The sequence below is a fragment of the Diorhabda carinulata genome, chromosome 4, assembly GCF_026250575.1.
Source record: "Diorhabda carinulata isolate Delta chromosome 4, icDioCari1.1, whole genome shotgun sequence".
NCBI classification, from domain to species: domain Eukaryota; kingdom Metazoa; phylum Arthropoda; class Insecta; order Coleoptera; family Chrysomelidae; genus Diorhabda; species Diorhabda carinulata.
Genome location: NC_079463.1, coordinates 16,303,930 through 16,327,778, shown reverse-complemented (window position 1 = coordinate 16,327,778; position 23,849 = coordinate 16,303,930). Strand labels below are relative to the sequence as shown.

The window sequence follows — 23,849 nt, the reverse complement described above, 5'->3', positions numbered from 1 at the left end:
TGCCAAAACGATGATTTCGCACAAACATTGCTATATTCTGAAATGCCAAAATATTATACCTGGAATCAATCCTCAAGGAGATTTATACGACGGAAACAAGGAAAACCAGTTCCAGGATATACAGATGTATATTCCACCGATGCGATTGGCCGGATTTATTCAGTACATCCAAGCAATGATGAATGTTTTTATTTACGACTGCTATTAGTCAATGTACGTGGCGCAACATCATTCCAACAGTTACGAACTGTTGATGGTGAATTGTGTGGATCCTACAGAGAAGCCTGTCAACGTTTGCAATTACTTGAAAATGACGCTCATTGGGATCAAACTCTCAATGATGCTGTAATATCATCACACGCTCATCAAATACGAACATTGTTTTCTATAATCATATCTACATGCTTCCCATCAAACCCAATTGATTTGTGGATCAAGTACAAAGATTATATGTGTGATGATATTTTGTATCAAATACGGAATAGAATGGGAAATCCAAATATACAAATCAGTGAAGAAATTTACAATGAAGCATTGATTTCAATTGAGGACATGTGCTTGATAATGTCAAACAAACTATTAATTCAATTAGGCCTGACGGCGCCCAATCGTCCAATGCATGACGCTTTTAACCAAGAGTTGCATCGAGAAAGACTGTATGATCTCAACGCTTTGAAAGAATTAATTCAAACAAATCTTCCACTGTTAAATGAACAACAGAAGTATGTATTTGAAACTCTTATGAAAGTAACAAATGATGAAACTGGAGGAATTTACTTCTTAGATGCACCTGGTGGTACAGGAAAAACTTTTTTGATTTCATTAATATTAGCAACAATTCGCTCACAAAATAAAATTGCACTTGCACTCGCTTCGTCGGGAATCGCAGCAACTTTGCTTGAAGGTGGTCGAACAGCCCATTCAGCACTAAAATTGCCATTAAATATGCAAAGCAATAAAACTCCAACCTGTAACGTTTCGAAGAACTCTGCAATGGCAAAGGTTTTGCAGCAATGTAAATTGATTGTTTGGGATGAATGCACGATGGCACATAAAAAATCTTTGGAGGCTTTAGACAGAACCTTAAAAGATCTACGGAGCAATAATAACCGATTTGGTGGTGCAATGATTTTATTAGCAGGAGATTTTCGTCAAACATTGCCAGTGATTCCACGATCAACGCCAGCTGATGAACTCAATGCATGTCTAAAGTCTTCCAATTTGTGGAAACATGTCAAAGTACTTCATTTAAGCAAGAATATGCGTGTCGAGTTGCAAAATGACCAATCTGGAAACATATTCTCTAAACAACTCATTGACATTGGTAATGGCAAATTACCTATAGACATGTTGACTGGCTGCATTAACTTTCCTCAAAGTTTTTGTCAGTTAACTCAATCAAAAGATGAACTTATTCAGAAGGTGTTTCCAGATGTTTCTCAAAATTACAGAAACCATGATTGGTTGAGCGAACGAGCTATACTGGCTGCAAAAAACATAGATGTAAATGAATTAAATTTCAAAATTCAAGAACAAATTACAGGCGAATTGAGGATATATAAATCAGTTGATTCGGCTACTAATCAAGATGATGTAGTCAACTATCCACCGGAATTTTTAAACTCGCTGGATTTGCCAGGATTGCCACCTCACAATCTTCAATTAAAGGTCGGATCGGTGGTTATAATGTTGCGAAATATCAACCAACCGCGTCTTTGCAACGGTACACGGTTAGCGATAAAAAAATTACTAAACAATGTGATAGAAGCAACTATACTCAAAGGAAAGTATAAAGGAGAAGATGTTCTCATACCGCGCATCCCAATGATTCCGACTGATGTGCCATTTGAGTTTAAACGACTACAGTTTCCAGTGCGGCTTGCTTTTGCTATGACTATAAACAAGTCCCAGGGGCAATCATTAAGTGTTTGTGGTATTAATCTAGAAAACCCATGTTTCTCACATGGTCAATTGTATGTTGCTGTTCCCGTGTTGGAAAACCATCAGATTTGTTTATCTATGCGCCAGGTAATCAAACAAAAAACATCGTATACCACAAAGCACTACAATGATAATAATAATTATTATTTATGATTCACATGATTAACAATAAAGCGATTACTTACTTTTAAATCCTTATATATGTTTTATTTAATTATTTTTTATTCACAACGCCCTATCACCAGGGTGACGGTTCTGTTCAGGAGAATTTTTTAAAATACGTAGGCACAAAAACTGCCACATTACAAATCTTTTTGACAGGACGAAGTCTGTCGGGTCAGCTAGTTGTAAATAAAAATACTTTTTAAAAAAGTTAAAAGTGCCTCAAAGAACATTTGTGGCGCAACGAACAAATTTGTACAGAAACACAAGTTTTCCTGGTAAACTTTAGTTGTTAAACTAGACGATCCATCGAATCAAGGCGAGAAAAACGTAGTATGCAGAAGACATCACCAGTGATCATCTTCTTGTAAGTACAACGTTCCTTTTCACCTCATTAATGAGCACTTTTAGCGATATTTCTGAAAGTAGCTTACATTTATTATTGTCAAATCTCTCTATAAACCCTTTGGACAATTCTATTTCACCTAATAATTCTCGATTTTTTAAAACTCAAATTTGAAAAGTTCGAAACACTGATAGCTTGAATATGTCTCTTCAAAACAATATCTCCAGCCTCTGTACTACTCTACCTGAATTTAGTTCGAAAGATAATCTTTCAACATTTGTAAAATCGGTAGATAACTTAATTACGTTCCTTCGGTCACAGAATCTCACTCAACCTCAAGTATTCATATTAAATGCCAATATTATTACTCGTATAAAAGGTAAACCTAGAGATTTTTTAAACTACTCAAATTTAACACTTTGGACTGATGCACGTCCAGCATTACTAGCTAAATACGGAGATCGACGCGACATTCTCCTACCCGAAACTATAATAAATAACATAAAAATTCCTGAATCTATTCATACTGCTATAAACGGTTACATTAACGATATCTATTTACCAACTCCTTTGCCCTTAGAACCTATACATGTCGAGCATTTAGATAAATACGAAATATGTAACGGTCCAAGTAAATTCGATCCTTCATTAATTCGTACTCAGCATCTGAACCAAGAAGAAAAGGAAAAAAATTTGAAGCTCTGTAATAAATATAAGGATATTTTCCATAACGATAATTCCGATTTAACTTTTACTTCGAGCATTGAGCACGAAATAAGAACAAAAGACGGAAACCCAACTTACGTCAAAGGCTTCCGACATCCGAAAGCAATGCAAGAAGAAATTTCCAGACAGATTAATCAATTACTCGACAAAAAAATTATTAGACCATCAATGTCTCCTTATTCCGCCCCTGTTTGGGTTGTACCAAAAAAACGATGCTTCCGGCAAGAAAAAATTCCGTATGGTTAGGTTACTTCACTTCAAGAACACTTGATTCACATTGCTGCAATCTTTGAAACATTCCGAAAGGCAAATTTGAAAATTAAACTAGACAAATTTCAATTTCTGACGGAAGAAGTCGCTTTTCAGACCTTTTGTTTTGACAACCGACGCTTCCAATATTGCCATTGGCTCTGTATTATCACAAAACAACCATCCCATTTCGTATTACTCCCGAACTTTGAACTCCGCCGAGCAAAATTATACAACTATCGAAAGAGAAATTCTAGCAATCTTAGATTCCTGTAAACATTTCCGCCCGTATTTGTATGGTCAAAAATTCACTGTCGAAAGCGACCACAATCCTCTAGTATGGATTTACAAAATTAAAGACCCAACATCTCGGTAAGCCCGATAGAGACTGAAACTGGAAGATTACAATTTCTATGTAAAATACCGTAAAGGCAAAGAGTATAGGTCAACGCACATCCAAATTCTTCTATTTGTGCCGACCCCCTGATCCCCACGATTTCGATCTAGACGAATCCCTTGAAGAATTCGACAAAAACCAATCTCTCAGCGAGAATACCAAACACACCGCAACCGAAAACCCGATTTCCGGAATTCCTATATCTGAAGATTCCATCACTTCAGCAACAAATCAAATTATTATTGTCCCTAAATACATGTACCCCATGACGATTCCATTCCACACTTATAGAAAAACTTGGAACACTACGAGACCAAAATCCAGATGATCCCTTAGATGATACGCTCACACATACAATTTTAATTTATGATCAATCAATCCACAGTTCCACTAACTTCTCACCTTTTTCAATTCCTTATGGCCCCTATGCCGAAGAAATACATTTCGATTTTGATATCCCGCTATACGAAACATACAACCAAAGACATAAAGACGAACTAAAACCATTCATAATAGACTTATATAATAAACGAAAAGAAAAACGACAGAAAATTCTAGACAAACAAAATGAAAATACTGAACCAATTCCTGTAATCAATCCGTTCCGTCTATGTAACTAAGAAAAAACATCCATCTTAACTGAGCTCTCCATATTCTAAACTACATCCAAAAAAAAAAACAAATCAAAACTAAAATTATTGGTAAGACCGACAAACAAAACACCACAAGTACTCATTTAAAATTCGCAAAACGACTTCGTAAAGTAAAGAAAAAGAATATCTCAGATAGACCTTTACAGGACGACCCTATCCCTGGGACATCTGCTCAACATACAAGACAATAACGTCTATTATGCAGAAGACATAGGCAAATCAAAAGAGATAAATCAGTATCATAGACATATTTTACACATTAATTTAGAAAAATTACCTGATTCTTTAGAAACGAACCCTAATGACCTTTACAATTCAACTTTAGAAAATTTACCTCTAGCCCCATTGAAATCTCAATTAATCACCTTGACGCAAAAGATAATATTCATAAAATTACCCGTAAACATAAAATAGATTTGTTGAACTTCCTCGGAACAACTATCAAATATATATATGGAAACCCTGATGATTATTACTTGGAATTATTGAAATCACAAATTACTGCTGTAGAGGTTAAAGATAATGAAATCATTAACAATCTTAATAAAGAGATATCTTCTGGACACTCTATTGATACGAGATTTAATAATCTTCTAAATTTGATAAATAATAATAGTAAATTAATTGTGGCTGCAGTAAACAATTTACCATCCGATTTCAATGGATACGTTGCACTTCATAATGAAATACTAAACCTTCAAACTATAAACGAATTCTTTTTAAAACTGATTCGAACAATAACTATATCCCAAGAAGACCTTTCGAATATTGAACTCTACTTTAGATGAACTGGAAACTTTAAAACAAGAATTATTAGAAACATATTCTCGGAATGCCCTTTTAATCAGTGACGAACATCCCTATCAATTAATTGAAGCTTCTAAATCATTATTTTGCGTTACCACAAAGACAATGCTCATAATACTGAAAATACCCACATTACTACGCAAATAATAAATGGTACGAAATCTGCACCAGCTTAGCTGAACACATCATCTGTACGAAACCTATAAGATCACAATGCAAAATCCAGAATATAGAGAATTGCACCAAGTCAATCACAAAAGAGAACTTTTCACGAGAAACCAGCAAAGTAATTCTATTAGGAATAGTTCATCCAACCATAATTCAAAACCAAGAAATTAGCAGAAGTAGCATCTTAATGACAAACGAGCCAATTACTATAAAAGGTATAAGAAAATTGTGCAAGAAATTACAGTGCCGCAAGTAGTTCCAATCTCACCCAAATCCAGATTCTCCAAGATTTGTTCTGAGATTTTTTTTTTATAGTTTAGTGATATGTGATATTACATATAGTACTAAATAACACCAATTTATCTGCTTACCAATGCCATCATCACAATACCTTCATACACAGCGCTATTTTGGTTTTGCTGAACAGCATGTAGTTCAGGGAATATGCCGAAAAGTAGGTGGACCATTGCACCGGAATTGGGTCCCAACGCCTCACGTATAATGTTGGAACCAAATCTAGGGGCATAAATGTTTCTTTCTCTGTCCCTACTCACAGACGAACACAGAACAACGTACTTATCACATAGAAAACGAGAATGTACAAACTCACTGCATAGGAGAAATAAGGTTGACATGCCGGGGAAATCTCCCTCGCGAAAGCACACACAACTCCTCTGTGGAGGAATATGATAGTGATTCTTCGAAAGAAGAGACGGTTGTGAAAGCTAGTAAAAAAATTAAAGAATCTGAGGTTCCTCCAAATAAGAAAGGTGTTAAAAGTAGATTAAATGAATTGACACATTTCATTGATAACGGAATGGATTCAGGGAATAGACTATCCAAATCCAGCAAACAATAACTTAAAAACAAAATAATGAAATGAGAACTAGAACAAGTAAATTTAGAAAGTCAAATAAAACAATTAAAAGGAGAAAACGAAAAGTTGAATAGTGAACTGAAAGACAAGAGACAGGGGGTTCAGCTTATGAGTTACTCTGATGTTGTAGCGAGGCCACAACCAACATACATACAAAAAATACAGTAAAGCCAAACAACACACTATTCATCACTTCAAAAAACAATGACAATGGCAAAAAAATACAAGAGACAATAACCAAAATAATAAATCCAAGATCAGAAAAGATAAAGATAAACAAGATGAGAACAACACCCAAAGCACTGGTCATCATAGAAACCGCGCAAAAAGAGGACTTAGCGAAACTGATGAATAATGAAAACATCATAAATAAGGAATTTATATGTGAATTACCAAAAAAAACGAAACCCTCTCATGATTTTGTATGACATTCCTTCATACATGAAAGAAGAGGAAGTCGAACAATCAATATTCATTCAAAATTTGAGTGAAGATACAGATGAAAACAGTAAAAACAGACCCTTAAATTTAAAAAACATGAATGAGAAAAAAAAACATCACACTTTTAAAGATGAGAAGAAAAAACTTTTCATGAGCAAGATTCACAAGATCATAGGAGCTAGTTAAAAGCCATAGAAATCCTACGCAGTAACAAAATGCTAAACCTCAAGCTAATAGAAAAATCAGCAAGGTCCAAAAAAGATTCCAGTCTTCTGGGACAAATGCCGTGGCAACTATGGGCCTAAAGTATCCAATCACGGTAGACGTCACAAAAGCAGACGTATATTCAATACCAAAAGAATTTCTAATACCTGATGAACAAGGTCTAGACAAACACACTCACAACCGTCAACTCTGCAAAAAAGAGGCTGTGGGTAGAACACAGTGAGGTTCCAACACCAGATGTGATTAGCATAATGAACATATTATACAGGAAACACAGAGACGAAGTAAAATTGTAATATTCAATCAATTGGAAAGAAGTAAGGATAAAATTTGGTCCTCCGATACTAGAAAGGAGGGTAGTCTCCATATAAACAATTCTTACCAATATAAACAAAAACCCATACCAGCCCTTGACAAAAAATACACTTTTCCCGGCCTGATGTGAGAATAACACCGCCAAAATGAAAAAAATAATGGTGCTGATGACAATGGCAAGATGACATTAATCAGTCAAATAAGAGTTTTTGATAAATAAACTGGAGCCCCGTATGAGATGGTTCTCATGAGTCTGCAGCCTGCTACAAACATGCCTTAGTCACTCTAATTTATTAGTTACCGGGACCCAAAAATTACAGAAGAGAGCACAAAAATCACCAGGAAATTGTATGACACAGTGACAAACGTCCTGAAATCACTAATATATGAAAGGAAGCTAAGAAGATGGGATACCTTTGTCGCATTGAATGTGTTAAAGTCTTTCAAAATAAAAGGAACACCACTGACCAAGGTAATAGAGCAATTGAAGAAATACAATTCCATGGAACTGAAATATGCCAGAGCACTGATGGGGATGGAAGACAGTTTAAAAGTGAACTAGAGAGGTTTCATAACAAGCCCGAATGTAACTCCAGTAATTATCATACATAAAACTAATGATGCGAGTGAGACGTTTGCACTACAAAGTAGAACACCGTAGGACCGTATTGGACTCATTAGGCTTTCTGGTAACTCCTGAAAAATCGAGAATTATGTTTTTCATACGACATAACTTACCGCAGATGAATACTATTACAATAAACTAGATTCCATATCCAGTCACAATATCAGTTGTTTATCTTGCTATTACTTTAGATAAAAAACTTACTTGGAAAAGTCATGTGGAGAGTATTATTACAAAATGCAATTAAGGTTTAAAATGAAATTAATACGAAGGGGGAGCCAACTCTCATACTTGCATAACTATCTACAAAGCATATATGGGATCGATTATAGACTATGGATATACTCTATATGGAAGCGCAACTCAAAGTTTATTAAAAAAATTTGAAATTGTACAGAACAATGCTCTAAGACTTTGTATCGGAGCAATGGAATCTACACCAGTAGAAGCACTTCAAGTTGAAGCTTTAGAACCGCCATTAGAACTTCATAGAACATTACTAACAGAAAAATTAATTATTAAATCCCATTACAGGCAGTCAACAATTATTAAAACTATTTCGGAGTTAAATATATATGACCTTACAAACAAATATTGGGCCAAAAAACTTTCACCTATTACATGCCAGTCCTTTGGGGAAAATTATAATCTAATTAATATATGATCAGTAAGAATATACTATCACATTATTTATAAAAATATGATTATTACATTAAAATTATGCCCATCAGAGAAGGTTCAAATGTAATTCAAACTTGATAATCCGACTTCTATTTTTTCTGCAGAAGCAATCGGAATTATCAAAGCTCTATTCATTGAACGACATGGTTATAAAAAATCCATCATAATATCGGATTCCTTATCAATTCTCACGAGCAGTAGCCAACCTTTTGATATAAATGCTATGTTTCAAAAATCAAATTATCCCAAAAATTGAAAATCGAAGAGCTACGCTTAAAAGATTTCAAAATCAAATTTCTTTTGATTGAAGCACATATTGGAATGCATCATAATGAATATGTGAACAATCTAGCAAAGGAAACTGTAAAAAATGGACTACCAATAAATAATATAATAGTCGGGGATGAATGTCTAAATCAAACTAAAATAAAGCTAAAGGAAAGGTCGAAGAACGTATGGCATGATTATTGCATTGAAAAACCTACAAGATATACTCTCTTACATCCAGAAATTCCCAATGAATTGGGTACATGACCCATCAATTACCACGCAGTAGTATAGTCACTATAAGTAGACTTATTTGCCCACAAACTTCAATAAAATAAAAATAGATTCCAACTTGTGCGACATTTGTAACCGGATTTGCGACCGGGAACACATATTTGTTTCTAGTTTTACCTCCCTTGAATGTAATGAACTTATTGGCATTAGATAAGCTGCCAGTTAATAAAGTTTTACTGACATTCATTGAAGCATGCAATTTAAAAATAGGGGCATTAGGCAAGGGGACTCTCTCAGTCCTATTTAACATAGTGATAGATGAAATCATAAAACAAGTACGCAAACTGTGAGAATACAAAATGGGAAATAAAGAAGTCAAAATCCTGTGCTATGCAGACGATGCGGTACTGTTGGTGGAGAACGAGGACGATCTGCAAAGGCTACTGTACCAATTTAACAAAACAGCAAAAAAGTTCAATATGATAATATCAGCGGCAAAGACAAAATCAATGGTTACTCCCAAGAAACCAAATGAAATTTAAATATCTGGGAATCGAAATATCTGGAGACGGGGACGTGGAGACGGAAGTAAGAAACCAAGCTACAAGAGCCTCAAGAGCAGCAGCATATCTAAATGACACAATCTGGCGAAATAAATACATTGAATGAAATGAACTGAAGCAAAAGCCCGCATATACAGGATCGCAACCAGACCTATATTATCCTATGCAGCAGAGGCCCGACCTGAGACCTCTAAAACGAAACGGATATTGGAGACTACAGAAATGAAAATAGTTCGAAGAATAGCGGGAAGAACACCAATTGATAGAGAAAGGAGTGAAAACATAAGACGAACATGCGGGGTAGATAACATCAATGGCTGGGTACTGTATAGAAAGATAAAATGGAATGAGCACATTGACCGCATGACGGAAGAACGAATTGTGAAAATATCAAGGGACAAATCTTCAGCAGGACAAAGAATCCTTTGAAGACCTAGGAAAAGATGGAGTGACAACCTCCCAGGTGACTGTGCAAAAGCAATGATGTGAAGAAAAACAGGCAATGATGCCTATACGCAACAGGAAGAAGAAGAAGAAGTTCCATCAACAAGTATAGAATCAAATAAAGATACATACAATCAAAGAAAAATAAAAAGAACAATTCCAAAAAATTAAGGGACACACTTAGAATGTTGTCCTTTAGAAAGAAAAGTAAAGAGAAAGAAATTAATGAAATTAAAAATGAAGAAGTACAAAAAACAACAACGCGCCAAAACGATATATATGGTAATTTAGAGCAAGCCATGAGGCGGCAATCCTAACCCTTGAGGAGCCGGCAATCCTAACTGCGGCCTTGCGGCTAGTAGTGAGGTGCCTGCATCCTAAAGGATCGAATACAGATTAAAGGCTTCAATATCCCCACAGACGCAGTACAACTCAAGGAACTGCTAGACCAAGTCTTTAAAATAAGAAATGAAAAACTTGATATGGACGAACTGTACAGAGATTTTGTGATGGCGCATGGAAGGATAGCATTTGATGACACGCTGAAATGGCCTCACAGTCACATCCACACAAGAAACACATAGTTAAAATTGGGGAGCTCAATTGCATGCGGAGTGCTTATGTATGCAATGAGGCAAGAAAAATTGCGAAAGGGCTGGACCTGGATATGATCTGCTTGCAGGAACCGTATACCAGGAAAAGCAAACTTCAGATAACGACTCAAGTAGCTAGTGTGGGTGACAATCCGATGCAGTCACTGTACTCTTCAACAAAAGTTATAGAATCTGTCACCTAAAACAGTTTAGGGACGAACACTGCGTCAGTGTAGAACTAATAACAGAAAGAGATAGATACATCATAGCCAACCTATATTGTCAGTTCTGTTGTGACATACGACATTTCGTGGAGAAAGCCAACACGAGAGGTGTATATACAGCGAACAAATACGATATGGGAAAGGCTAATTGGGAGCGCATGAAAGCTAAATTCGTGAAGCCTGAACCGATTAAGGAAGGTCAGAGTGTGTATGACAAAGCAAAGGAATTGGTTAAAGAGGTCAAAAGAGTGATGGATCTAACAATACCAAAGAAAACTGGCGAAAAGGTTAGGAATCATGCCTAGAAAAACGAGCTCATCATACTCAAAACAAGCGTTAGGAAGGCCAGAAAAAAAATACCAAAAAAGTGGTATTTACGCAGAAACGCAGATTCTCCTGAGTGAATATAGAGAAATAGAAAAAATACAGAAAATAAATTTAATTAATGAAACAGAAAAACTGGAAAAATTTGTGAAAAACATCTTGAATTGGACTTGTGGAACGTACCATACAATATAGTCACAAATAAGATAAGATACCCTACAATGCCAACTGCCAAACTGTAAGAGTTTGGCAGTTGGATCCAAATATACAAAAATACATAGGGTGCCTTTTAGATTAGAATTAGAATACTTTTCCTCCCGATGATGAAGTTTACTGATAGGAAATGTATACTTTGGAAAGCGGAAAAGTCTATTTTGTTGCACATTGAACGTGAAAAATGTACAGTATCTGTTGCCATTTCCAAGTTATAAGGAAGAACCAAAAATGTTCACAATACCTGTCTGAATACCCCACGAGTGAACAACTGCTACTCTGACAACGTATTAATAAAATCAATAGTTCCTTGTGATAATACAGTGTAAATAATAATCAACATGATCATTAACAAACAATTAGTGTTATGGTTTTATAAACTGCAAACTCTTACTATTAATCAGTTGGACAATCAAATTCTCCAGTAGCGTAGCCTTACAATCATCAGGTAACTGATATATTCCTTTTATATTATCCACAGAGTCCTACCGGGAAGTCTGTCGCATCAATAAAATTATTGAGAAGTGGTTTTGGTAACCAGGACCATTCACAAAAATGAACTCCAATAACAACCAAAATCAAATGTCTTCATCACAACCTATCACAACTAACCGCACAAAATCCTATGTTGATGCAATTCTAACTAAATCTCCTCCTCCTACTTTTCTAAATAGGGATCAAGCCATTATCTTTCATTCTATTCCCAGCACCGTTTCCTTTTAGTATGTTAAAGCTGTAGGAGATATTGTCACCCCCAAAAATATCACCTTTGCGTCACGAATCTCAAATAACCGTATTTGTATTTATCTCATCTCGAATAGTATCGTCAATGACCTTCTCAGTACCCATCAAAGCATTTCCATTAACTCCACAACTATCCCTATCCGAAGACTTATTACACCGGCAAAACGTATTCTCATATCTAATGTATCTCCCACAATTTCTCACTCCATCATTGAAAAAGCTCTGAAAGATATTGGACTAAAGTTAGCTTCTCCTGTATCGTTTGTAAAATGCGGCGCACTAGGTGATGATGAGTTTCTTAAGGCGCAATTCCACTGAGGCAACATTTAGGCAACATGTAGCATGCGGCATTGACGCATGCTACATTCAGTCTTTCTATAGAAGGAACACTAAGCGACAAAAAATATGTCTTCTTGCCGCATGCTACAAGTTGAGCGTTGTTGCCTGTAGATTGCGTCGTCTTTCGACACGATTGGACGCCGTCTATCCAACAGTCAACGGATCCATGCGGCTTGAAGAAGGCGACATGGAGTGGTCGAATGATAAAACCGTAGCTTTTATAGAGGATTACCATAATTCGCCCGAATTATGGAACAATAAAACCCCTGTGTATAAGGACATTAAACTCAGAAATGACAAGTTGACACAATTATCTGGTAAATATAATTATTTTGCGGGTTTGAAGGTAAAAAATCATTGGTTTATTTTTTTATTTTTTTTTAAAAAGGAAAATATGATTGTACCTTGATGGAGCTGAAGAAAAAAATAAAGAATTTGCGATCAGCTTTTCATCGCGAACGAAAAAAACTTCAGGAAAAAAAGAGCGGCTCATCTCCTAGCAAAAAAGGGAAATGGTTTGCTTATGAGCTATTGAGTTTTTTAATTGATGTCGATGTACCCAAAACAACATCGTCAACTGCTGGCAGTGATGAAGAGGAGTTTGACGTGAGTTTTTCTTAATATACTTACACATATAATTAAGTTAATCTTAGTGTAGTAAATTATGTTTATAACAATGCTAGAAAGAAAAAATTAGTTTCTTAACTGGAATTTTTTTATTGGTCGCGGCTTAAGTCAAAAAGCCTAAAATCATGTTAAAACTATTATACTATAATATGTAGTTATATATAGTAAATAGGAATTCATTAACTTATAAAAACCACTTTGGCCCTCTTCCTTAACGTACGTGTTTTTCTTTGAAAAGATCAGTTCTTTCTCTACAACCTTTATAATTGAGTTGAAGGTCAAAATGATGGGCTTTTTCAATCTCGGAAAAATAAAATTATTGAGCGGTTAAAAAGGCTTCAATTTCAAGAATAATTTTATTTCAAAGTATAATTTTATATTTAAGTGCAGATACACTAAAAGCACATTCCGTAGAAATTGAATAAACAACCTAAGCTTATACAATTTAACAATTTTTGTTTTGTGAATATAATTTGTTTAGTTCTCTTCTATAAAACAAGGAAAAAATAATATACATAGTTACATAATCAACGAAAAAACAGGATGCACTTTTAACTGCTGTAGGTATAGTGACGACCGCTTGTATGATATACATGTTTGAGTCCTTCGGACATTGTTATAATGTGGAATTCATTGCATTAGCATATTGAAATATATATATTTGAACAGGATATAAAAACAAAAACTTATAAAAGCTAGGCGAAATGGTCCTGCCAAGGCACACGCCCTTCATCCGATTGAAAATATCTCATGAATTCATTCCTGACTTCTTTAGCTTCGAAAGTTGCCTTTCTTGCTCTATGTGACAAACTCTACAGACCAGTATCGCCTTGGATGACTGCCCGCCATGATCCGGGAATAATATTTCCATCCTGTGTTTCGTTATCTAAAGTTCCTTGAGGACAATGTAGTGATCGTGATGTCTTACTCCTTCTCAAAAAATTATGAAGGTAAATACATGTTTTTGTGACAATTTCTGCGTTTTCCAAATTAATCATTAGGGGTTTTCTAAATACACGAAATACGCTTGCTAGCAACCCAAATGAATTTTCCACTACTCTTCGAGCGCGTGAATGCCTATAATTGTATAACCGTTGACATGTGCCTTTATCGTGGTGGCCGCTGAAGGGTTTCATGATGTGTTCCTGTAGTGGGAACGCATCATCTGTCAACAATACATAAGGCGATAATTTTTTGCTACCAGGGAGTGGTTCTGGGTCAGGTAGCTTTAGCGTTCCATTAGACAACTTCTTGTAAAATGACGTTTCTCGAAAAATCCTTCCGTCAGATATCCTCCCTTGGCAGCCAACATTAGCGTATATAAAATTATAATTGGCGTCAGCAACGGCCATCAAAACAATGCTAAAAGTCCCTTTGTAGTTAAAACAACATACTGCCACTGTTTTTTTGGGTTTTGGATGACAACATGTTTTCCGTCACAAGCTCCTAAGCAATGCAGATAATTCCAAGAAACTTCGAAATCTCTTGCTATTTTTCTCCATTCTTTTTCTGAACGTGGCATCTGAAAAGAAATTAAATTATTATTTAATTAATTGAAGAATTGATCAGTAGATATTGTGAGAGGATGATTCTCTTAAATAAATCACCAGATGTTTTTTATTATTTTTTTTTTGTATTTTTTTTTAAATTTATCCAGACAAAATCGATTTTCAAGACTACTCTTGTCCATCATCAGTGTCTTCGGAATAATAATTAAAATAAGCATTTTACATCTGCACATTTTTTTTAAATAACAAACAGCAAATAACAATTTCTCTGAATAAATAAATAAAAAATAAATAAATACTTTTCTAAATGGTTTCTTAACATACATCATTGGCAGTGGTTCGAATTCCACGAAAAACTGTTGGATTCCCGTCTTCAACAGCCCTAGCAGCAAAACAGTAGGACGTTAAACAAAAAAAAATTAATAAATAAGTAAATATATAAAAATCAATGAGAGACAACATGTGGTATTTCATTCAAGTAAAAATTATTTAAGGTGTTAAACTTTATTTAAAGATTGAATTTACTATTAGTTGATGACATTTTAATGACAAAACTCATTTCAACTCTGTTCTACAGGTTGACATGCTGCATTCATCATCACAATTGTCAGTTCCGTCCCCATCAGCAAAAAAGACAAAAGAAAAATGGAATATCAAAGATCGGATGAGGCATATGCCATTTTGCAAAATTCTGTGAGCCAACAGAAGGATGCGAGCACTGTATTTGGGGAGTATGTCGCCACTAAACATCGAAAGTATAGCTGTTATACGAAAAATGTAATCGAACATTTAATTAACACAATACTGTATAATGTAGATATGGGTAAATATGACGACCCTAGCGCTACATCCCAACGAAGTATTCTCCAACCTCTGCGTCAAAACCTGCCTACAACCACTCAACAGTTTGAGCCGGATGATCATCAACCACTTGATATTTCGGCTATCCACTCAGAGCCTTCACCCGCATCTGAAATGGATCGTAGAGTCAGCGATGTGGCATCCTATTATGCTTCTTTTTCGGAAGAATCATATTCCTCATCCAATTATTAATTATTTATTAAAATTAAAATATCCTTTATTACATTTTTTAAATACAAATAAAATATATGATCTTGTAATAGATTAGTTGATTTTCATTATTCCTGATCGTGCGCAAACGCTCAAGTGGGGGGGGGTGATATATATATATATATATATATATATATATATATATATATATATATATATATATATATATATATATATATATATATATATATATTTAATTATTTTTTGTTATTTTAGTATGAGTTCTGCGTATTGTTTATTCAAAATCCAGTTTTGGAAAAAGAAGGACAGATCAACAGCCTGTATGAGTATACTACTAGCCTACAATTTACTTTTCTTATTAAAACATTTTCACACAAAATTTGAAAATAACAATTATGATAAAACTTTTATTTGAAAGCTTGATGAATAAAAGTTTTTACAAAACCTTTACGAAAAGTATAGGAATGTAACAGTTTTGTTTCACAATAAAATTTTTACTTCACCTAAATAAAAGTATTATTTATTTTATTTTTTTTTAATAACAGATTGTTTCGATCCCTGATTTGAAGGTTTATCAAAGAAAACTTTTTTATACATTAAAAAAGTGATGTTACATTAGTATTTTTACTTACCCTGACAAAATCATGTAGAACGTCCATTAAAGCTCTGCAAACCTCTGGAATGATTCGGGAAACGCTTGGCTCAGGTATGCGAAACAGATACATAAGCGATGCATAACTATTACTCGTAGCCAAATATCTTAAGGTCACTAACAATCTCACGCGAGGGGTTATTGCTTCCCGAAAGTTGGTATTATATTTTTTTATCATAGGTGAGATTTTCTCAAGTAAATACTGAAAATCTTCTTTACTCATCCATGTGAAGTTTCTAAATATTGCATCATCGTCAGCAACCAACTTGTTGTAAAAATTACACTGAATATCTTGACCATCTACATATAGCTCTCTTCTCCAATATCGTGGCGTTTTCCTTTTCCTTTTGCGATTTAAAGCGATAACCAAATAAGCAGCCGCCGCGACTGTTTGTGGTGACATGATGTACTAAACTGAAGTTGCCTAAATAGAATTGCTTTAGACGCATGCTACACTCAAGTCCGACAACGCTCATGTGACAGGGGGCAACAAATTTCGCATGCGACATCAATCGAATTTTCTGCCACAAAGTCGAACGCCTACAATAGGCAACACTAGGGAACAATTATCAAGAGACTTGTCGTTCAGTGTGCCTCAGTGGAATTGCGCCTTTATGATGAGAAATCGAAATAAAATTATACAGGTTGTAACAAAATATGAATCTAATAAGAACACGATTCTACCTTACATTGTAATACGTATAAACTAATAACAAGTATCTAATCATAATACATAATATTCTATTCATAATACATAATATATTGTATTTTGTTGTTTACTACCTTAAAGTTATTAAAAGTCGTTTCTCTAGAGATATTGCTTCTCTAAAATTTGTATTTTGCTTCTTCAATTTACTTTTTTGTAAATCGTAAACCATGTCGAATTCCTTCTTGATCATCTTGATATAAATTTTACACCTGTTATCGTCATTGCTAATTTCGAGCCACAGAACATGATATTCACCATATTCGTGCCTACGTTGGTTTATTGGATGAACCCAGTACTCCCTGGATTCATATTGTAGCACAAAAATCTGCAGTAACCGCAACCATTTCCTCTTCTTCATCCAACCAATCCATCTCTTCTTGTAGGTGCTCCATTATATTATAAGCTCCGGAGGATTGTGAATGTGTGTTGTGTGAACCTGAAGGTCGAGGATACTACTTAACAGGTTAAAAACATCAAAATGTCAGCTGGCACATACGTTTTATAACACACATATGTGTCCGGCCTATGATATGAAGTAATTGCTCTGCACAGACACGTCCGGTTACAGTGACCGACATGATTCTTTACACCAGCATTTCCCAACCGGTGGGTCGCGGACGGATTTTAGGTGGGTCGCGGCAAGGCGAAATAATACAAAAATTTACTGATCATAACGAAGTAATTTTTTATTAGTGGGTTGTAACATAACAAATATTTGGTGCAATTTTTGCCAGTTCTTACTTGCTAATAATTATTTGCAATTTATATGATGTACAAAAAACAGTAGCGCAAAGTTGCCTCGCACGATCTGGCAACAGAGGCAAGCCAGTCGGACCGGTTTTCTCCCACCACAGGCCTCGCTCGTCATTCGTCTCGGTTATTTGTTCTGTTCAATCACTCAGTATGGCAACTGCATTTGCTCACGTAAGAACACGCGGTAGTGGCTTGATAATTTATTTGTCTAGCTTTGTTTTGGTTTAAAAGTATTGAAGTAGTGTTATGACTATTTACGACGATGGAGAATTGGCTGAAATCTGGGTCGTGTGTTAAGAGAAAACAGGAATCTACTAAAGAAGGTAAGATTAATCGTCCTTCTACTAGTAAAGATGTTATAGTGCCTCAAACATAATCAAATGTTAAAAAAGTGAAAAAGATTTTTCGAAAATACTATTTTCGACTCGGTCGAATATGGAGAATGTGTCGTTGGGACAAGGTAATAAAAAAATTACCATGGTCTCATAACAGCTGTCATTGCTAATAGCAAAAAATGGAGCTCCTCACACAGCAGGTGAAAGCCTTATTTTGCCTGGGGCAAAAATCATTTCTCCTTGACGAAAAAGCAAGTTAACAGATTGGTAAAATATCTCTATCAAACACTACAGTGAAACGCAGAATCGAGGAAATGTCTATCAATGTAAAGGAGAGTTTAATCTGCTTTGAAAGAAAGTGATTTTTATTCTTTACAATTGGACGAAAGTACAGATATTGCTGACAATGCTAATTAATTATGTTTTGTAAGGTTTACTTTCAATGGAGCAATTGAAATCTTATTTTGCCAGTCAATAAAGACCAGTGCAACAGGCCATGACATTTTTGACTCATTGAATAGTTTTATCCTCGAAAATTGAATAAATTAGTCCAAATGTGTTGGGCTTACAACCGATGGAGCTCGTGCTATGTCAGGAAAATATACAGGACTAGTAGCTAAAGTCAAGGAAGTAGCTCCGTTAGTTGAATGGACCCATTGTAGCATTCATAGCACACTTGAAGACGCCGTAAAAATTGTGAACTTAATCAAAGCACAATCTATATACTCGAGGTTGTTCACTGTGATGTGTGATGAAATGGGAAGCGATCATGAACAGTTGCTTCTACATGGTGAAGTGCGTTGGTTGTCAAGGGGAAAGGTTTCTTTCCAGATTGTTTGAGCTTCGAGACGAAGTTAGATTGTTTTTAGTTCAGTTGGTTCACGATGGCAAACAAAAGGCCAAACATTTTCTCTATCATTGCCTCAATGATGAAACGTGGCTGATATAACTGGCATATCTGGCTGACATTTTTAGCTCACTGAACATCCTTAATTTGACATTACAAGGAGTAGATATACATAGATTCTTCGTTCAAGAAAAAGTTGATTCTACAATAAAAAATTGATAGATGGCATCAAAAGGTCCAAGCAAATAAATTTGATTCATTCCCGTTAGTGAATGAATTTTTAGATTTCCAGGAGCTAACAGTCAATCCAGCAACTTTAGAAATTATACTTACACACTTACGAGGCTTGTCATCCGAACTGAGGCGATACTTTTCACCAATATTGACCACTAATAAGTGGATACAAAATCCATTTGACGAGGAAAATTTAAAGTATGCCAACTTAGCAGCAGCCCAGGTATATACTAATTTTTAGATTAACTTTTTTGTTAAAAGTTTTTAATTCTGTTTTTTTTATAATTATAATTTATAGTCAGTTATTCCAGTTTGTTACATACTTTTCTGAATTTTACCTTCTCAATGCCTAGCTATTTACGTTCTTGAAAAAAACGGTTCATTACTTTCAGAACAGCTGACAGCTGGTTGATATACTTACTGCAGCTTATAGGCTGCAGTACATACGTAACGATTTGGCCTGAAGGTTTGGCCGTTTAGGCCAAATCGGTACGTTTGTAGAGGGCCTCTGAAAAGTAAAAAAAAATATATTCTATCATCAATCTGTTTTTTTTCTCAGTAAGATGCTTCAATTGAGTTATCATGTGACTCCATCATGAAAACGATGGAGAAAAGTTTGATCTCATTTTGGCCGAATGTTAAGCCAAGCTATCCAGGTTTATTTGAAAAAGCAATGAGATTCTTAATAGTTTTTTCAACAATATATCTTTGTGAGCGTGCCTTTTCAACTTTGGTGCATATCAAGAACAAGTATAGGAACAGACTGGATGTGGAAAGTGACTTAAGACTCGAAATATCAAATTTCAACCCTGACATTGAATCACTGGTGCAGTCAAAACAATGCCAGAAGTCACACTAGTCTTAGAGTCAAATTATTTGCAATAATCAATATAATGAATACACTCTAATTTTTTTCATTACTAAACTATGTACTTATTTATTGACATTTTCCCGTTACCACGCATATAATATATACACGATATAAATCTTATTTATGAAAGCCTATATACATATTATATATATATATATATATATATATATATATATATAAACGGTTGGGGGATGAGTCGCTAAAATAAAAAACATCAAAAGGTGGGTCGCCAGACATAAAAGGTTGGGAACCACTGCTTTACACCTTCGGTAACGTTCGTTGATTCGTTGTTTTTGTTTTGAATCTCAGTCAGTAGTTGACACGTGACGGTTACGCATTGTTGTAATTGGTATACTGTGAAAAAAATGTCATCTCAACGCCGTAAAGGATTTACGATTGAGGGGAGGGTGCAATAATATGCAGATTAGAAAATGGAGAATCACTCATTTCTCGCAAAGGAATTTGACGTTGGTCATTCGACAATCTCAATGATTTTTGAAAACAAGAACCGCATTAAGCAATCGTTCAATTCAAATGTTTTGAAACCGAGGAGGCTTCGAAAACCGCGACAATAAAACGTTGATCAAGCATTAATTCAGTTGTTTAAAATCACGAGAAAGAGGCTAATGGTTTTGCCGGGCGTTTTGGTATTTTCGACTTCAATTGATCTGCAAGTTGGATAAGCCGTTTTATAGTTCGACATAATATTGTGACGAGAAAAATGGTCGGTGAATCTTCGTCTGTTGATCAAAATTCAACAACAAACTGGTTGACATCTGTGTGGCCGAATCTACAAAGACAATTTTGTTATGATGAGATATTTAATTCGGATGAAATTGAACTGTTTTACAAATTAATGCCGGACAAAATTTTTAAATTTAAAGGTGAGAGTTGTAGTGGAGGCAAGTTGTCAAAAGATAGAATAACTGTCATGATAGCAGCAAATATGAGTGGCACAAAGAAAAAGAAATTGCTCATTATTGGAAAGTCACAAAAACCAAGATGTTTTAGTAGTGTCAACCTGTCGATTATGCTAACAATTGTAGAGCTTGGAGGACATCAAAACTTCTTGAAAAATAGTTTCTAGATTGGGATCGTGATTTGATGAAGAAGAAGCAAAAGATTCTATTGCTGATTGATAATTACGCGGCGCATCCAAAACTTACTGATTTATAGTGCTTTCCTTCCGCCATCAGTACTACAGCCAATGGATCAGGGAATAATCGGAATTTTATAAAGAATAGGGATGGCAACAATATATCTTCAAATTTTATATATCGATATTTGCATAAATGTATCGATATATTTATATCGGACAGGATGATTTTGATTTATGGGAACACCATAAAAAAAAGGCTCACGCCAAAAAAGGAGGAAAAGTCAGGTCAGGAAACGACACCGAATTGGCTAAATATTGGAGCTTTCCAGTAAGGAATTTAAAGGATGATCTTCTCCAAACCTGGGATGAAATGAAAAAGGAATATCCCAGCTTATTCAAATTGGCCGATAAATATTTTTGTGTTGTGGCGACATCCGTACCGAGTGAGCGGCTATTTTCCAAAGCTGGAGGCACCGCTACTAAAAATAGGAACCTCATGGGAAAAAGACTGTCCAAATTATTATTTTTGAGTCAGTTGCCACAAGAATTAAATTTGTTTTGATTTTTAATCTTTTCAATAAACAAAGTATGTGTGTTGTGTATCATAGATATTTTGAAAACATAAGTGTCATTAACTTTATATATGTATCGATATATATTGGGCATCGATATATTTCATTCGATACATCATATGATCGATATATCGATAGATTTACATTTTTTGCCATCCCTAATAAAGAACCTTGTGCTTAAAATGATTAATTGTCTTGATGCTAATGAGAACAACTCTTCTACAGAAATAACGGTGCTAGATGCTATTCTGATGGTTAATGATACTTAGAACAAAATGTCACAAAGTACCATTCACAACTGTTTCAAACATGCAGAATTCATTGAGAACCACGACTGTTTGCCTGTTCAAATAGCAGAACATGAATTTGATGAAGCAGATGACGTCCCTTTACCTTTGTGGGCACGAAACCTAAATTAAGAAATGTGGGAAGATTATGTTGACATCGATACCGCTCTCCTCACATCCAAAGAAAATATGGTACAGAACATTAATGCTAAGGAACAACTCGAAAGTGATTGGAAAGAGGAAGAACCTTAACCTATCACAGAAGAGGCATTAAAGGTTGCTGAATTACTATCACGATTTGTTCATAGCAATATTGTAGATGATAATTTGACCATAGCAATGTCTTCTATACACAATAGTATAATAAAATGAAAAAACAAAAATTACAGATTACTTATATTAAAAAATAGTACATACATGTATAGTAAGTACTTATTACGTGCACTTTTAATTTTGATTCAGTATGTATACTAGGGTGTTCGTTATTTATAGTTGGTGAAATTTTTCTTTCGAAAATCGTTTGTATGCTACCCAGCATTACGTTTTATGACATATAAAATGAACGTGATTCAAATTTGGACTAGATTCATTAAAATTAAGACATGCCGCAAAACGATAATGCAATCAACCTATCTAATGTGCGTAAATTATCAGTTCCTACCGGGCGTTCATGCGGAGCAGTGACTAACGCGGCGCTCAACGACATACAAACGTACAGTGGCACTGGCAGTGCTACTAAACGAGTTACAACTTGTCTATCATTATTGGGAAGACAATCGAGGTGAAGCGTGCGTAGTTCGGTGTTCTCAGTATAGTTGGTTTTCTCGTTTTTGTAATATGGCTGTTATTAAAAAATTACGAAAGAAAGACGATATCTTTTTAATTGACCCTGTGTGCGAAAAAATTACGGATAGCAGATTACCCTCTAATCGTCAAGTTCTGGCTTTGTTATTTTTTTATTTACGTGAAAAGAAAACTGTGAGCAGTAGTGCGAATTTTGTATTGGAAGAAGTTCTGCAGTCCTGGACCAAAGCTAGAATTCCAACTAAAGCGAAAAACAAGTGTGAAGTGCAAGTAGTGAAACTCTACAATAAGCTAAGAGATCTCCAGAAAAGTAATATCAAGAAGCGTGAAAGAAAAAGAATAACGAGAAGAATTTGTGAAACGTTTAGAAGATTTATTCTACATCGCTCATCAAAATGGTCTATTACTTATCCTAAATGAAGAAGACCGACAGTTTTTAATATTGTAGAGGCAGCCTGGAAGACCCGGGTATATGACAGGGATTGATAATAATTTGACAGCGAAAAGAAGAAAGAGAAAAAAGAAGATAGAGATATAAGGAGAAATACGAGGCTGCATATGCTAATAAGTAAATAAACCTACTTAGGATAGACTGCTTAAACCTGGAGATAAAAAATACTAGACAGTGATGCCTGCGAGAATTGCGAGATTTGATTTTTTGTATTGCCATAGGCGGGGAAGCTGATGAACAAGATGAAGAAAGCATTAGTGATTGTAGTAAGGGTGAGAACGACGCTAGTGATGAATGTGACAGTTTTCCCCTTTCCGAGTAATCTGAGCCCTCAAGTTTTCCACCTTTCGAGCAATCTGAGCCCTCATTATCAGACGCATCGATTTTTTTCGAAGTTCATGAAACGCCTAAAGCACTTAAAAAAAGTCGACCTCGTAAGTGCTTCATTACAGCTAAGTTGGCGGCAGCTCTTGATAAAGCTCGAGTAAGTGATCGTAATGCCGTTTATAT

The 23,849-nt window shown here is 35.1% G+C and overlaps 2 protein-coding genes across 2 annotated transcripts; both read left to right on the top strand.

Annotated features, from left to right (window-relative positions):
• Nucleotides 1-12,183, top strand: LOC130893096 (ATP-dependent DNA helicase pif1-like). Its single transcript, XM_057798892.1, has 2 exons — nt 1-2,470; nt 11,957-12,183. Exon 1 carries the CDS (start codon nt 43-45, stop codon nt 2,092-2,094), a length of 2,052 nt encoding a protein of 683 aa, XP_057654875.1. The 5' UTR covers nt 1-42; the 3' UTR covers nt 2,095-2,470; nt 11,957-12,183.
• Nucleotides 12,184-12,388: 205 nt separating this feature from the next.
• LOC130892977 (uncharacterized) lies at nt 12,389-15,746 on the top strand. The gene is made up of 4 exons (XM_057798738.1): nt 12,389-12,875; nt 12,947-13,164; nt 15,271-15,318; nt 15,363-15,746. The coding sequence occupies exons 1-4, from the start codon at nt 12,506-12,508 to the stop codon at nt 15,744-15,746; spliced, it is 1,020 nt and encodes a 339-aa protein (XP_057654721.1). The 5' UTR covers nt 12,389-12,505.
• The last annotated feature ends 8,103 nt before the right edge of the window (nt 15,747-23,849 follow it).